Source organism: Zingiber officinale, chromosome 3B (genome assembly GCF_018446385.1).
Source record: "Zingiber officinale cultivar Zhangliang chromosome 3B, Zo_v1.1, whole genome shotgun sequence".
NCBI lineage: Eukaryota > Viridiplantae > Streptophyta > Magnoliopsida > Zingiberales > Zingiberaceae > Zingiber > Zingiber officinale.
In genome coordinates, this window is record NC_055991.1 from 92,956,016 (window position 1) to 92,973,916 (window position 17,901).

Sequence of the window (17,901 nt, forward strand, 5' to 3'; positions counted from 1 at the left end):
TTTTAAAAGTGACAAATTATCGATTTTATACTTTAACTTCTAAATCTCATTTAGGAGTCTATTTCTTTTTAGAATAATTCTAAATCATTTTAAGTTATGATAGTTTAGGACAAATAAATTAAAGTGGCACAGCTAATATTATCAAGGAGCTGATAGTAAAATGCAAAAGTTTTAGAGCTTATAGTTATTTAAATTTTTCAGAATTTCAAAGGGTATTTATGAAACGTAAGATAAAAAATGGAGGCAAAAGAAAATTTTCCCTCAAGTATTAGATAAACAGTCGCCAGTAGGCTGTAGGTTGTAGCGTACCGACGCAAATGGCCTCCTCCTCCTCCTCCCTAGTCCGGCCTGTCTCTGCCGGCGGTGCCGCTGGACCCTGGCGGCTGGCTCTCCCTCTCCGCCAGATCTCCACGTCTCCTGGATTTCGTCAGTTACGCCTCTCCAAATCCTCAGCCCTCATCGTGAGGGCTGGTACGAGGGGAAACCCTGGGTCACAACAACCCGTGAGTCTCAAGGAGAAACAATCTAGTGCTCCTACCTCGCAAGCCGAAGAGGAGGTGGAGGAGGACCTTCCATGGATCCACGAGAAGGCGCTCGACCTGGTTGAGTTCACCGGGACGGTGACCCAAGCTGTCCCGGGGCCTAGGGTTGGACAGAGCAAGCTGCCGTGGCTCCTGGCAGTCCCTTTGGCTTGGTTAGGCCTTTCCTTCGTGATTGGCTTTGGGAAGGCAGTGAGGAAGTTCACTTCGCCCAGAGCACAACGCAAGAGATTGGTAACGCCTCATTTTTGTAACCAGTGCTTCTCCTTCCCTTGGATTATCTCAATAGGATGTTCTATTACAGGTCAATAAGAATGCTTTCTTATTGAAATCAATAGATGAATTGTTTCTGAAGGGAAAGAATGAAGTAAATAATGCGGCTCTGAAAGAGCTTATGCAAAAGGTACTGCTACAGATATTTTTCTCCTTCAATGCCACATTATTGTTGCATATTCTCTAATTCTAGGAAGGTTGGTCTGATGATATGACTGAAATTTGTCAATATATACTTTCGCCCGCTTGACAAATTCAATTTTTGCTGTGTACGGCTTTGTTGATAACTGGATGGCTAAGATGGATGGCAGAGGAATTTCTATCATATTTTTAATATTTAGAACTATAAGTTTATTCTGATAGATTAACATACAAAAGTTATATGTACTAAATCTAATGTTACTGGGTCTATTTTCTAAGTGCTATCCAATAGGAATAGAATCTTTAAACATGCTCTAAATGGTCTAATTGGTATTGTTGTATTGATTTACCATTTATCTCATGAATTTAAACTAAAAAGGGAGTAATGTGATCAAATACTTTTTAAAATGGTATATTATTTCTTATAGAACAAGCCATCTCGAATAAAGAATAATGCCTTAAGAGCTGTAATTTTGTTTCAAATCATTTACTGATCATCTCAGTATTTGATTGGCATAATAAGAGGTTAGCGCTTCAAACATACTGATCTAAATATCTTAACTTTGTTCCAAACCAAGTAGTGAACAGTTAAACGAAAGAGGTTCACACACACACACACACACACACATTAATGTTGTTGGTATTATCCCCCCATGTTCTGCTGAAATAAGAACTAGAGGAGCCTCCTGAACATGTAGCCTACCTTGCTTTTGAGATTTTTCTTGCAGGAGGTGAAGTGCAACAGCAGTAAGAAGGTGAGGGGTTTTTCTCGTGATCAATGGTTCTCAAGGTCAGTCCATGGGTCCTTAATAATAATCAGATGAAGTTTGACCGCGCTCCTACTCTACATCAATATAAATAATCACTCTCAAAAAAAGACTGCAATATCTTTAGTCAATCTTTTGGAATTTTTATCTCGATAGGACTTGCTATCACTGGTAAAGCTGCCACTTAACAACACAAATCATTGTAGGAAACTGTTGGCACACAAGAAGTTTCTTATATGCAGCCTTTTGTATATGTTGTGGCATTTTTCATATATTTGTTGAGGAAAGACAACAATATCAATGTTTTTTCAGCTTATTTTTCTCAATTGTAGTATTTATATTTATATCATTGGTATACTAAAGAAACTTGACTCCCTGTCAGACAGGTTTCAACATAGAAGAGATTCTAAGAAAGTACATTAGGTATGCTTTGAATGAAAAACCTTTCAACCCTGACTTGGTTGTGAACCTTATACATCTAAGAAAATCATCAATGCTGGAAGATGCTCAAGTTGCAGAAATATTGAATGAGGTTTCAAGGCGAATTGTCAAAGAGAAAGGTATAACATTCCCTTAGCGAATTTGTATCTATTCATTTCTATTCCAAGTATGCATCTTTTAGGTAACTAGTTTAAGTGATAATGGGCTCCAAGTTCAAGTGCCAATTTGAAATTTTTTACTCTACTTATAGTTATTGTTTGATTAGATACAGTAGTAGTTAATTGGAATTTTAGTATTGCAATTTAAAAATACTTTGGTTTTAAATTAGGAGTTTGAAACTAATTATAACCGAGGCCCAAATTGATTTGTGTTTTGGGATTTGCCCGAAATGATATGTGTGTGTTGGTACAATACTAAGAGTGTTGATGCAATGTTAGAGGCACTATGGAGGAGGAGGAGGAGGAGGAGGAGGAGGAGAAGAAGAGGAAGCAACTTGAATTATCTTGTGGAATTTGTTTGTCGATTACAAAGAAGGAAGTATCCTATGTGTTGCCCTCCTTCCTTTATGATAGAGGAATCACTTGTTTGGGCATAAGTAAAATGACAATTTACCAAAGGCCGCACTCAGATTTAAGAATTGACTAAAAGATGTACTATACTTTGTTATTTATCAAAGAGCACACTCAGTTTACTACTCTTCCCGTTCTACCCCTCAATCATTTCTCCCTTCTCTTTCCTCTTTCCCATGCATGCAATTTTTCTTCTCTTTCCTCTCTCATATGCATGCAACCTCTCTTCTCTTTCCTCTTCTCTCTTTTCTTTCCTCTCTTTTTTGGATGCATGCAAGCATAATGTGAGCCTGATATGATTTCACATCAGACCAAACGTGGACTTGATATGATTTCACATCAGGCTCAACGTGGATTTGATATGATTCCATATCAGGCCCACAGAGGTTAGGGTTTAGCTGATTCTTTCGATAAAATTTTAATACCTTAAGAGAAGCCGAAATATGCAATGAACGATACCGTTGGACTCCTTGCAACCTCAGAAATCCACAGGATCTTAAATGAGTCTAATCTGACCTGTTTAGGTCCATTAGTGAATTTTAGTTAAAACCTACTGATCGACTTAGAGATCTCAAATTGCAACAATTTCAGGTCCTGTGAATTTTTGAGACTACAAGGAGTCTAACGGTGTCGTCCATTGCATATTTTTTGGAGGTATTAAAATTTTATTGACAAAATTAGCTAAAATATATCAACCCATTCATATGAAGCCCACATTGGGCTGATATAGATTCACATCAGGCCCCACGGGGTTACAATTTTGTTGGTTTTTTCCATAAAATTTTAACACCTCCAGAGAAGTTGAAATATGCAATGAACGACACCGTTGGACTTCTTACGATCTTAGAAATTCGCAGGATCTGAAATGGATCCAATCGGACCTGTTTAGGTCAATTAGTGGATTTTGGTCAAAACACACTAATTGACATATAGACCTCAGGTTACAATCATTTCAGGTCCTGTGGATTTCTAAGGCTTTAAAGAGTCCAACGGTGTCATCCATTGTATATTTCGGCTTTTCCGGAGGTGTTAAAATTTTATCGAAAAAATTAGCTAAACCATAAACACATTCATATCAGGGCCATGGGGATTAGGGTTTAGCTGATTTTTCCGATAAAATTTTAACATTTCCGGAGAAGCCGAAATATACAATGGACGACATCGCTGGACTCCTTGTAGCCTCAGAAATCCATAGGACCTAAAATGAGATTGCAATTATTTTAGGTTATGTGGATTTCTGATGCTGCAAGGAGTCTAACAGTGGCATCCATTGCATATTTCGGCTTTTCCAAAGGTATTAAAATTTTATCAAAAAAATCAGCTAAACTATAAACACATTCATATCAGGCTCACGAGGTTAAGGTTTAGCTGATTCTTTCGATAACATTTTAACACTTCTAGAGAAGTTGAAATATGCAATGAATGGTACTGATAGACTCCTTGCAGGCTTAGAAATTTACAAGATCTAAAATGGTTGCAATCTGAAGTCTCTAAGTCGATTAATGAGTTTTGATCAAATTAAACTCACCGATGGCCTAGACAAGTATAATTGGATTCATATCAGGTCCTGTGGATTTCTGAGGCTGCAAGGAGTCCAACGGTATCGTCCATTGCATATTTCGATTTCTCTGGAGGTGTTAAAATATTATCAGAAGAATCAGCTAAACCCCCGTAGGCATGATATTGATGTGTTTATGGTTAAGCTGATTTTTTCATTAAAATTTTAATACCTCTGGAAAAGCCGAAATATATAATGGACAGCACCGTTGGACTCCTTAAAGCCGCAGAAATCCACATGACCTGAAATGGTTGCAATCTAAGGTCTATAGGTCAATCAATGCGTTGTCAAAACTTACTGATCGACTTAGATAGGTCCGATTGGATTCAGATCCTGTGGATTTCTAAGGCTGCGAGGAATCCAACTATGTCGTCCCTTGCATATTTTGACTTTTTCAGGGTGTTAAAATTTTATCAAAAAAATTAACAAAATCATAACCCCATGGGCTCGATATGAATCATATTAGGCTCATATTAGGCTTGATATGGAAAAATATTAGGTCCATGTTAGGTCTGATATAGAAAAATATCAGGTCCATGGGGCTGATATGAATGAGTTTATATACTTTAGCTGATTTTTTTTAATAAAATTTTAACACCTCCGGAGAAGTTGAAATATACAATGGACGACACTGTTGGACTCCTTACAGTCTTAAAAATTCACAAAACCTAAAATAGTGGCAATCTGATATCTCTAGGTCGATCAGTGGGTTTTGACCAAAATCCACTGATAGACTTAAATAGGTCTGATTGGACCCATTTAAGATCCTATGGATTTATGAGGCTGCAAAGAGTTCAACGGTGTCGTCTATTGCATATTTCGGCTTTTTCGAAGGTGTTAAAATTTTATCGGAAGAATAAGCTAAACCCTAACCCCCGTGGGCCTGATATGAAATCATATCAGGTCCACGTTGGGCCTAATATGAAATCATATCAGGCCCACGTTATGTATGCTTGCATTCATCCAAAAGAGAGAGAAAAGAGAAGAGATGTTGCATGCATATAAGAGAGGAAAGCAAAGAGAAATTGCATACATTGGAGAGAGGAAAGAGAAGAGGGAATCATTTGGTAAATAACAAAGTATAGTATGTTTTTTGGTCAATTCGTAAACCTGAGTGCGTCCTTTGGTAAATTACCGTAAGTAAAATATACAAGGTTTTCAATAGTTTCTATTTTATTTTATATCTTTTTTAAGAAATTTTTACCACATTGTTTGTTATTATTGTAATATAGACAAGGACTTATTATTGATGTTACTAGTTTAAACACCACTAAATTTACTTTCATCTAAACATAATATTTTATAATTTTATGATAAAAATCTTGCTAATATATCTCTATGTTACTTTTTATGTTGTATAAAATCTATAAAAATATGAATATTACATATATATATGTTTTATGATTAACATTTTCTCTCTTTATAATGTGGTTATACGTTGGACAGCACCATCAGAAAAAAAATCGCAGGTATGGAGGGATGCAATTAGGTGCAGGTGTGGGATGGAAGAGAATCAATTAATTTATGGTTAAATCAAACCTACTATTTTGACACATTTAGTACGATCTGCTTGGCCTGAACCAGTTGGTTCACTTGTTATGAGTTGATTCAGCCCCAATTTGGACTTGAATTGAGCCTGAGCTTCAACTGGACCCAGACTGTACCACAACGAATTTGTTTATGCCTTCAAAAGGATCCAAAATGCTTGATAGAGTCTCAAATTGCAGAAGTAAATTTACATCTGGTTTAAATAATTAAGGCATTAGGATTTTAATTTAATGGCTGTAAGCCTGTGACAACATTTTTTCATTGTGTCATGCCAAAAGTTTACTGGGGGCCTGAAAAGTGTGTTGTATTAGTCCTTTGTTCCAATTTCTTGAATATGGATTAAGTCAAATGCATTTGTCTTTTAGATTGAGAAAAAGGCTGTCATGCACAAGGCTTGCACCAATCTATAGGTTTGGTGAGGTCAAAAAAAAAATGAAAACGGTGTTATCCTTCACATAGAAAAGAACTAATTGTGTAAGCTTACAGTTGCAAAGCAAATATCTTTCTCCTAACCACTGCGTAGTAGCACAGGTGCTCTGTTATTTGTTTTCATTTGATTTATTTTCACTTGATTTATTTTCATATATTTATCAGAGGATTGGTTGGCTGAATGTTTTCTAGGCATGTGCTCCTCTCTAGGTGAAAATTTAAGATGGAGCTCATCAACTGTATCTCACTAGCTTTCTTATGTTTCTTACTTTTACCTTTACATATAAATCATGTATTTCAATTCAGAATGGCGCCTCTCGGCTTGTAGAGTTGGTTTAATTTGTGAGTGATGATAGTCGTGCTCAAATTTTAGTAAATCTATATCCTTCCAGGGCCTGTGGTGATGGACCTGTCAGGTTTCACAGAGAAGGGTTTCAAACGAAAACTTGCTGTCCAAGTGTTATTTGGAAAGATCTTTTACTTGTCTGAGGTAAAGTATTCATCCATGTAATAGAAGCATTCAAGAATTACGAACTTATTAAAAACAATTCTCAAACTTAAGACAACTTATGGTTTGCGTGGTAAATCATGGAGAAAAATATATGGACTGCCTTCTTTTGTGATCTCTTTTTTGGTTCACCTGATGACCTGCATAGGTTCTTGCTAGAAATATTTATTGGTTCAGTTGGTGAAGATACAAGTTATCAATTGGCCAAATTACTGGCATTCTGGTACAAGTAATGTGTAACTTAGAATGTTAGTGTGCCACAGTATGAAGGAATATTTGAAGAGTCTGACTACTAGACATTACATGAAATGTTTCTTTATGTAGTTTGCTGCACAAACTTTGTTATTGTTAAACTTGATGCTCAACTTGTTTTGCTCCAAAATTTTGCATTTTTATTCAGCTTCCAGAATTTTGCACAAGGGACAGCTCTCTCATTGTCAAGGAAATATTTGGGGTCACAGAGTATTGACTAATTCTCTTGTTTATCCTTTTCCACTGCAGATCTGTTTTGCTCACTACCACATTTGTTGATATTTTTATTATGCTCCTTGCAGTGAGGATGCAGACACTCTTCGCATTCACACGCTTTCCGAAACAGATGCCACACACGCTTTCCGAAACAGATGCCATTGAATCAGCCAAGAAGATGGTCGATGATTCTAGCTCCGAGGATCACGATGATTGACTCATCATTCAAATGTTTAAAAATGCAATGCAGGACACTTAAATTCAAAGCTTTGAGAATCAAATTCACCAACCTTTTCTTTCCATGCTCCTTGTTATCATTCCCTGAATATTGGACATCCAAATCAACTGATTTGATGGAAGATATACCGAAAGGAAAAGGGCAGAGAAGGAATCCAATTTTGTACTCTTCATTCGGCATGACTACCTGCCCTAGTAGAGCTACGAATGAAACTGTGACAAATATGTGCCATATCTTGTGGGTTCACCACTGCGAACTATCTACTTAATTGTTTTTAGTTTCATCATTTTATATACATACATACCATCATTTCTCCTGCGATGTTATTTGAGGTCACGTTTGATTTAAATACTATATCTACTGATGGCTTTGAGTTTATCAATGCCATGTTATTTGTTTTCGTGATATTGTTCGAAGGAGGAGAGATTGCGATTTGAACTTGGCAGAATGTCCAGTTCAAGAGATCTAAAGGTGAAAAGTTCCGACTTTTTGACGATTTAATGTTCATTTAGTTTAGTTGGAGGAGTTTCATCAAGTCATCATGATGTTTGACATGCTATTAACTTAGATGCTTATATTTGATCACTTGTGAGTGTGTAAGATTACTTATATTAATTGAGAATGAGAAGATTGAAAAGGTGATGCGTAGAGTGTCTTAACTCGACGATGGAACAAGGTTGTAGAGTATCGGTTTGTAGTCTTCTAAAATTTGTTTCTAGTAGAAACTTGCTATGATAAGTAACACATGACTAAGAAAACACACAGTGAACATACATTTTCCTTTAAGCATTTCTACAATGGAGAAATTATCCTAAAGTATTTTGCTCTTTCTCCTTGTGTTTCCAGCTCAACCTTGATAGAAGGTATCCGACGAGGAAAAAGATAGATGAATATGAACATAGACATATATATATATATCACATCACTTGCATCCTAACTCAGCTCTCCTGTCCGATCCTAATGTCGTGTTTGTGCAAAGCTTTTGGAGATCGATGTACCCGATTATGGTGTCTTCAAACACAGCATCTTCTAGTTGAGCATCATCAAAAGTAGAACCTGATAACACAGTGTTCTTAAAAATTGCACCCTGAAGATTTGCCTTTCCAAAGTTAACCCGATCGAGCACCGCATTTGAAAAATCAACACCTGCGATGATCAATAGCTTTTTATCGCTCTATCAGTATGGATAGAGTACAAAATGAGCTCGAGAGTATTCTAACTGGCATTGCCATGAACCTTTGAAGCTTGCACCAACAGCATATGCTTTAGACATCACGACTTCAGTCATGTCGGCACCATCAAACTTAGCGCCCGACATGAGAGCAGCTGAAAGTGTTTTCCCTTTGAGGTGTGATTTGTCATTTTCATAGTCGCAAAAACGAAGGTCCAGCGGCTTGTCATATACGCCATTTGCTTGGCCTATTGTGTTTCCAACAAATGCACGTTCACAACGATCTGGCTCAGTCGATAAAGGAGGTAGCCTCTGTGAAGAACAAGGATACAGCATAAGAAGGATGGTGAAAACTTTGAATCTATAAAATGGAAGACAATTCTAGGTAAAAAATATATCTCCCTTAGCAAACTGGGTCGTCACAAAGACGAAACAAAAACATTTTGTAAAACTATATTTCAGATAATAAAACTTAAGAAAAAAGTGAATTCTTGTAATGATAGTAACAAAGAAAGAATACAATAAATATAAAGAGGAGCACCAAGAAATATAAACATCTAAACATGGTTTATCATCATCTACAATATCTTGACTTATGAATTCACATGGCACTACATGGCATTTGACTAATCTAAATTATAGAAGATGTGTGAGATAATTTTGTTTGGTTCCCAAAAGTTTGAGCTTTAATTTGCTCGATTGGTTGAAAGGCTCATCCAGCCTAATGTTTGTTGGATTGAACTATTTAAACTAACAGGAACCATTTAGGATACATTGAACTATGCTACATACATATATAAAGTAAATTGAGACAAAAGAATTTGGAGTCAATTGAAAAAAAAAAGAGATTGTAGGCCATAATGAGTTTATAGCCTTATCACAGGAGAATATTTAAGACGAACTTATTTCACCTAACAAAGAGCACATCCCAGGCAGTGCCTTAAACTACACTAGCATTTCTCCTTTCTAAGTAAAACTTAAAACCTCTCTAGTACCTTACTTTTAGCGTTCACAATAAAAAGACTATCCTAACATCTGATAATCCCATTTTTATCACCAACTCGTATGCTTAACTCTTCTTCAACTATCCCCAAATAACTATGTCGAATGTCTGACACTAGCTGCAACAACCCAGTCAGATGCCAACACCCCAATGACAGGTTTACTAGTTTGTATGAGTTCAGAAAATTGAGGTACTTGAGATCTTTCAACCACTATCTGGTAAAATGTAGAAATCAACCTAACTTGTTTTATACAAAGGATAATAATTTTAACAAAAGAAACAATGGATATTTAATCACCTTTATACATAAGTTAATGCTTTAGTTCTACTAAACCGTTAATGGTTATTTAAAATGTTAAATAACTACTAAACCATTAAAAGGAAGCTTGGAAGCTAGAAGGAAAATATCAGTCCCAAAGTCTCCCTGCTATTATGTAAAGAAACTAACATATGTATCCTAACCTGACTCGCTGCAATAACAGGAGAACAAGTAGTTATTGCAAAGGCGGCAAGCAGTCCACAAGCAAGATTTTTCATTCTTCCCAAGGAGTCAGACTCAAAATCATTGGTAACTACTGTTGGCTCTTCAGTTGCTGAAGAAAGCTAGAATGCATCAGATGGTGTATCCAATCATACAACAGGAAGTAATTTTCAGCATATGGAAAGCCATATTATAGTTCTACGGCATAAAAAATGTGTAAAAGGGGTTCTCACCTAGTATGGTTAGAAAGCATAACAATAAAACTAGTTCTGTATTTCAAACTGTAATTTATACAACAGGAAGTAGGAATCTCTTAAGTGCAAGGTAATCTGTATCTGAACACTGTAAACCAGATGATTTGGAAGGAATCTCATGATGAAATTATACACTATTTCCTAGTCTGGTTAAATTAAATTGAACAAATTCATTGCTCGAGTATACTAATCAGATTATGAAGCAACATAGTCGCCCAACGACCCCATCCACAGCAGCAAGCAGCAACAATAGAACAAGCTTTACACAATAGATCATTAGAATTAGAAGGCATCAAATGCTACCTAAATCATGCAGCCCTAGCAAGTTAGTTAGTATCGAATAGTATTAATTGGTAATCTTTGGAAATCTGGAATTGCATGGTCAAGCTTTGGGAAATAGAAGAACTACAATTGCATGGTTAAAGTATGGGAAAAGAAGATCTCTTTGGTAACTTACCAAGAGTTAATATGGTTGACTAGCTTTAATGTTAATGTATGATTCTGCATGATAAATTCGAACATGACAAGCACTTGAGATAAGAGTGAGCAAGAGAGAAATTGTAAAAGATCGAGTGTGCTGTAGCAACTCCCATTTCAATAGAAAATCTCTTTTCCTCAATATTTCTATGCTTCCACACCTAACAAATTTGGTATCAGAGCTACCATTGTCCTCCAAAATTTGGTTTCTTTGAAGATAGAGCAGGATTTTTTGAAAATCAAAAGTTGAATCTGCATCAGTAAAATTTCCAGCAAAGCTCGTGTAAGAAGACTTCTCTTTTTTTGATAAAATGGCATCTACTTTATTCGCATATTCTCCTAGCCAAGTACCTATATTTGAGGGCAAATATTGTGAGTTTTGGAGCAGTCAAATGCAAACATTCTTCATCTCTTTGGACCTTTGGGATATTATTGTCAACAATGACAAAGCCCCAGCCAACGATGATAAAGATTATGAAAAGTTGCTAAAAGAATAAAAAAAGTAAGATGCAATGGCGTTGCGTTACATTCAACAAGGAGTTGGGAAAACTATTTTTCCTCATATTTTTGGTGTCATGACGGCCAAAGAGGCTTGGCAAATATTAAAGCAAGAATTTCAAGAACAGAGAAGACAATTGCATTAAAACTCCAAACTTTATGGAGAGATTTTGATAATTTAAGAATGGAGGAATGAGAGACCATACAAGATTTTTCATCACGGGTCTCAAATACTGTCAATCGAATTAAAGGCTGTGGAGACACGATTCAAGATAAAAGAATTGTTGAAAAAGTACTACGATCTCTTCCTCCAAAGTTTGATTATGCTGCTGCCGCAATCGAAGAATCAAAGGACTTGTCAAATATGACTATATATGAGTTGACGGGTTCCTTCTCGCACATGAGCAAAGAATCAATCATTCTAATGCTCAATCAACCGAACAAGCCTTCAAGTCAAAGCAATCATCAACAGTTTTAAGAAATTATGGAGACTCTAGTAATCAAGGTGCAAAATACAGCAAGGAAAAATTCAATAAATGGAGGAAGAATGAAAAGAAGACAAACTGGAAAGTTAAGGCATCACAAAAATCTGGTAATGTTGAATCTTGTATTATTTGCAAAAAGTCAAATCATGAGTCAAGTGATTGCTATTATAAATGCAAAAGATGCAAAATTCCTAACCACTCTCAAAGGGATTGCTGGTTTCAAAACAAGGAGAAAAAAAGTTGCTGCAAATTTCTAGAAAGAAGAAGACATGAGATTTTATTCTATTCTCAACATGGTTATGCGTCAAAGCATAAATGGTATTTGGATAGCGGTGCTAGCAACCATATGAAAATAAAGAATTATTTGTGGAGCTCAATCCAAATATTAGCTCAAGTATTATTCTTGATGATGGAACTTATAGAAGTGCAAAAGGAAAAGACACTATTGCTGTCCAAACAAAGGAAGGTAACAAAAATCTCATTACTGATGTTCTTTATGTTCCAAGTCTTTCAAACAATCTCTTAAGTATTGGACAACTTATTCAAAAAGATTTTTCAGTCCATTTTGGTGTTGGAAAGTGCAAAATTGTTGATAAAAAGAAAAATACTATTGTGGCAAATGTTGAAATGAAGAACAAAACTTTTTCTATCATATTGCCACTAAACAATTATTGTGCATAAACAATTATTGTGCATTTAAGTTGAGGATGCAGATTTATCTCATCTATGGCATTTGCGATATGGTCATCTTAATCAGAGGGGTCTTCATTTATTAAAGGAGAAAAATATGGTGATAGGTCTTCCAAATATTCAAATAGCAAGTAATGTTTGTGAAGGTTGTGTCTACAGAAAAATGCATAAGCTTCCATTTCCAAAGTTGTCATGGCGAGCTAAAGCACCACTAGAACTTGTTCATTCCGACATTTGTGGACCAATGCAAACTCCTACTCCGGGAAACAAGAAATATTTTATTATCTTTGTGGATGACTTTATCATAATGATGTGGATCTATTTTCTCAGCCAAAAATCTGAAGCATTCTCTATATGTCTACAATTTAAAGCACCTGTAGAGAGACAAAGTGCTTTTCGTATGAAGACTTTAAGAACTGATCGAGATGGAGAATATCTTTACAATCCATTCATGGAGTATTGTAAAAACAATGGCATCAAAAGACAATTAACAGTTAGTCGATGTCCACAACAAAATGGCGTGGCCGAGAGAAAACATCGCACAATTGTGGAAATGGCAAGGAGTATGCTAAAAGGCAAGGGAATTCCAAATCATTATTGGGTAGAAGCTATACATACAACTATATATATTCTCAATCAATCGCCAACTAAAGCTGTCACAAATAAAACACCATATGAAGCTTGGTACAAGAAAAAACCAGGAGTTGATCATTTCATAATATTTGGCAGCATTGCATATGCGTTTCTACCATCGCAACATCATGAAAAGTTTGATCAGAAAGGTCAGAAACTTCTTTTCATTGGCTATAGTGATGAATCAAAAGGATATTGTTTATTAGATCCATCAACAAACAAACTTATTATATCTAGAGATGTTATTTTTGATGAAAATGCTACTTGGGATTGGAAAGGGAAAGAAGTTGTCAACTCGGGATCATTGAAGTTTGATAATCAAATGTCATCTCAACTTGGCCCATCTCAAGTCCACAATATTGATCCAGCTCCTACAACAAAAATTTCTGCAATTAATGAAGACAGTGACTCAAAAAGTCTCACAAGAAAAACCAGATTACTAAGTGAAATATATGATTTTGTTGATGTTGGATTGTTCTCTTGTGAACCTCAAACTTTTGAAGAAGCATCAAAAGAAGAATGTTGGATAGAAGCAATGCATGATGAACTATCCACAATCCAGAAAAACAAAACATGGGAGCTTGTTGACTTGCCCAAAGGAAAGAAGACTATTGGTTTAAAATGGATCTTAAAATTAAATACAATGAAGATGGGTCAATTCAAAAACACAAAGCTCGACTTGTTGCAAAAGGATATTCTCAACAACCAGGAATCGACTTCACAAAAACATTTGCTCTAGTCGTAAGGATAGAAACAATTCGTACAACTCTAGCCTTAGCAGCTCATTTAGAGGTAAATGTTTTCCAACTTGATGTAAAATCAACATTCTTGAATGGCGAAATTCAAGAGGAAGTATATGTTGAACAACTTGAGGGTTTTGAGATCAAAAAGAAAGCAGCCAAGGTTTTTCGACTTAAGAAGGCATTATATGGGTTATGGCAAGCACCCCGAGTATGGAATAGCAAAATCAACAATTACTTCATTGAAAATGGCTTCGATCGAAGTGCAAGTGAATCATCACTCTATGTGAAGACAATTGAATATGACTTCTTGGTCGTATGCCTTTATGTGGATGATTTCATCTACTTTGGGACCAATAAAGCTATGGTGGAAGAATTCAAAAATAAAATGATGAAAGATTTTGAAATGACAGACTTGGGACTTATGAAATATTTTCTTGGAATTCAAGTCAAGCAAAGATCTGGAAACATGTTTCTATCTTAAGAAAGGTATATTGAGGATCTTCTTAAAAAATTTAATATGAGTCAATGCAAGCCGGTCTCTACTCCTATGGCGTTATATGAAAATTTTCAAATTAATGATGATAGTGAAAAGGTTGACCCCACTCTCTATAGGAAATTAATTGGTTCCTTGATCTATCTCAATACAAGGCCGGATATCGCATATTCAATAAGTTTGCTATCTAGATTTTTAAATGAACCAAGCAAAATTCATTTAACAGCAACAAAAAGGATCTTAAGATCAAGGTTTAAAATTTTGACCCGTGCCAAGGTTTCGGTCCTGGACCGGAACGATACGGTTTCGGTACCGTATCGTGCCGTGCCGATATAGTTTCGGTATTTTTTAAATATAAAATATATTAATTAAAAACTAAAATATTTAACATAAATATTTAAAAAATAAATAAGATAAAAAAATAATCTTTTAAAAAAGAAAAAGATATGAAAATAGATAAATAAATAAAAAATTTATTATAATTTTTAAATTAAAATAAATGAAATATAAAATTAATTAGATAATTTTATTAGGGTTTAATAAAGTCTCTTTAGATTATCTCTATCATAGCTAGGAGTTGATTAAATTAATTAACCTAAGTTTAATTAAAAAAAATCTGAAATCCGACACCACTCGGGAGCCCGCACGACTTCGGCGTTGTCGCAGGGTTGCGCGACCAGCCATGGCCGCGGGGATTGCGTGACTCGTTCGGCGTGACCAAGTTGGCCGTGCGACCCCTCTGCAGTGATCGCAGGGTCGCACAATGCATCCGCGGTGGCAACGGAAGGGTTATGCGACCCCTCCGCTACTGTTGCAGGGTCGAGCGACCCCTCCGTTGTGACCATAAGGTCGTGCAACACGTCGCACCTGTCGTGGGTCTGGTGCCGGGGCCGTGCCAGTGCCAGTAGCCGAACAGAATGAGACGTTTCGCCCGTTTCGGCATGACACTTTAAACCATGCTTAAGATACCTTAAAGGTACAAAGAGTCATGGCATTGAGTTCAAAAAAGAAAACAATTGCAAGCTTATTGGGTACACAGATAGTGATTGGGTGGGATCGATTGATGATCGAAAAAGTACTTCTGGATATATTTTTTGCCTAGGATCAAATGTGATATCTTGGAGTTCAAAGAAGCAAAAATCTGTAGCAAATCTGTAGCATTATCTTTAGCAGAAGCAGAATATATAGCTACAACAGATGCAACTTGTGAGGTTGTTTGGATCAGAAGAATTTTGAAAGATTTAAAATTCAAACAAGATAAGCCAACAATAATTCATTGTGATAACATGTCGACAATTGCAATGACAAAGAATCCAGTTTTCCATACAAGATCCAAGCATATTGAACTGCGACATCATTTCATTAGAGATTTAGTTAATCAAGAAAAAATATGCATGGAGTTTATCAAGATGGATGATCAACCAGCAGACATCATGTTACATTTGATAAGTTTAACAAATTCAAGATGCAACTCAAGATTACAAATTAAGAGGGGATATTGAATAGTATTTAATTGGTAATCTTTGGAAATCTGGAATTGCATGGTCAAGCTTTGGGAAATAGAAGAACTACAATTGCATGGTCAAAGTATGGGAAAAGAAGATCTCTTTGGTAACTTACCAAGAGTTAATATGGTTGACTAGCTCTAATGTTAATGTATGATTCTGCATTATAAATTCGAACATGACAAGCACTTGAGACAAGAGTGAGCAAGAGAGAAATTGTAAGGGGGCGTTTGGTTCTTTCCTAGAAATAGGAATCAGAATGGGAATCATTGTATTGTGAAATGGGAATGGGTATGAGCATGAATATCACTCTTAAAAGCAATGTTTGGTTAGTTGCATATTTTCTATCGGAATAAATTAAAATTTCCTTTTTTACCCTTAAAGGAAAATAAGAGAAAAAATTAGATGTGAAAGAAAGATGAATGTGAGAGAAAAATATGATGAAAGAGAATAATGAGAGAGAAAGTATGATGAGAGAGAAAGTGTGATGAGAAAGAATGAAGAGAGAGAAAGCGTGATGACACAAAATGAGAAAAGAGAGTGTGATAGGAGAGAATATGATGAGAGAAGATGAGAGAGAAAATATGATGTGAGAGAAAGTATGATGGGAGAGGATGAAGAGAGAGAAAATATAATGAGAAAAATGAGGAGAGAGTGTGTGATGAGAGAGATTGAGGAGAGAGAAAGTATGATGAGAGAGAAAGTGTGATGAGAAAAAAAAAGAACAGTGAGTGTGATGGGAGAGATTGAGGAGAGAGAAAGTATGATGAGGGAAAAAGTATGATGAGAGAGAAAGTGTGTTGAGGGAGAAAGTGAAAGGAGGGAGTGTGACAAGAGAGATTGAGGAGAGAGAAAGTGTGATGAGAGCGAAAGTGTGATGAGAAAAAAAGAGAAAAGAGAGTGTGATGGGAGAGATTGAGGTGAGAGAAAGTATGATGAGAAAGAAAGAAGGAAGAGAGTGCGATGGAAGAGATTGAGGAGAGAGAAAATATGATGAGAGAGAAAGTGTAATGAGAAAAAAAAGAGGAAAGAGAGTGTGATAGGAAAGATTAAGGAGAGAGAAAGTGTGTGATAAAATGATGAGAGAGAAAATATGATGAGAGAGAACAAGGAGAGAGAAGTGATATGAAAGAAAAAATAAATAAATATATTTTGATATTTGATATTAAGGAAGAAAATTTTAATTTTAGGCCAAGGGTATTTTTGGAATAAGGGAATATTTTGATTGATGAAAATAGGGTAATGGCTCATTGAAGGGGAGGTACATGGGAATGAGTTATTATCCAATTTCAAGGATTCATTCCCTTATTTGTATTCCTATTCTATAATCCAAACATTAACAATGGCAATCAATGATTCTCATTCTCATTTCCGACTCCTATTCCCCTAAACCAAACGCCCCCTAAAAGATTGACTGTGCTGTAGCAACTCCCATTTCAATATCTTTTCCTCAATATTTCTATGCTTCCGCACCCAAGGTGGTAATCAATTGCAAAATGGTTTTCCTCCTCGTTGTAAAAGGAATTTAGAACTTGATAAATGTGTTGTGCATTCTAGAAAAGCTACATCATTTGTATTTTTCCACTTCCCATAGTTGGTAAAGCACATCGATTATAAGATAAAAACACTATCAACAAGTCCAACACCATTTTAAAGAGTAACTTTACCAGATAAAAAATCTAGGGTTACTTAATAAGAAGGATCTGATCCTACAGCGTTGCTCAATGGCTACCAGAAAATGGGATCGATTTCTCGACCAAGAATCCAAGTACCTGCACATTGGACTCGGAGTCGGAATTGGGGGCGAGGTTTCGGGGCCGAGCTGTGGGAGAGGCGCGAGTGCGAGATAGAGGAACCGGCGGTGGGAAGGCACACTGACGCCATTCTGCTGCCTTCTCTTCTTCGACCTTGGCGCGCTGCCGTTGGCTCTCTGACGACGACGCCCATTTTTCCTGCTTCTTATCATCTCGACCAAACGCAATCCATCCA

General features: G+C 36.1%; 2 protein-coding genes across 2 annotated transcripts; one reads left to right on the forward strand and one right to left on the reverse strand.

Annotated features, from left to right (window-relative positions):
- The first annotated feature begins 282 nt into the window (after positions 1–282).
- Positions 283–7,879, forward strand: LOC121967099. Its single transcript, XM_042517127.1, has 6 exons — positions 283–773; positions 844–942; positions 2,103–2,280; positions 6,658–6,755; positions 7,174–7,235; positions 7,328–7,879. The coding sequence occupies exons 1-6, from the start codon at positions 318–320 to the stop codon at positions 7,404–7,406; spliced, it is 972 nt and encodes a 323-aa protein (XP_042373061.1). The 5' UTR covers positions 283–317; the 3' UTR covers positions 7,407–7,879.
- A 350-nt stretch (positions 7,880–8,229) lies between these two features.
- On the reverse strand, positions 8,230–17,898 carry LOC121967101 (thylakoid lumenal 17.4 kDa protein, chloroplastic-like). The gene is made up of 4 exons (XM_042517128.1): positions 17,685–17,898; positions 10,116–10,246; positions 8,716–8,962; positions 8,230–8,625 (listed from the first exon to the last, which is right to left on the reverse strand). Exons 1-4 carry the CDS (start codon positions 17,857–17,859, stop codon positions 8,402–8,404), a joined length of 777 nt encoding a protein of 258 aa, XP_042373062.1. The 5' UTR covers positions 17,860–17,898; the 3' UTR covers positions 8,230–8,401.
- Between the last annotated feature and the right edge of the window lie 3 nt (positions 17,899–17,901).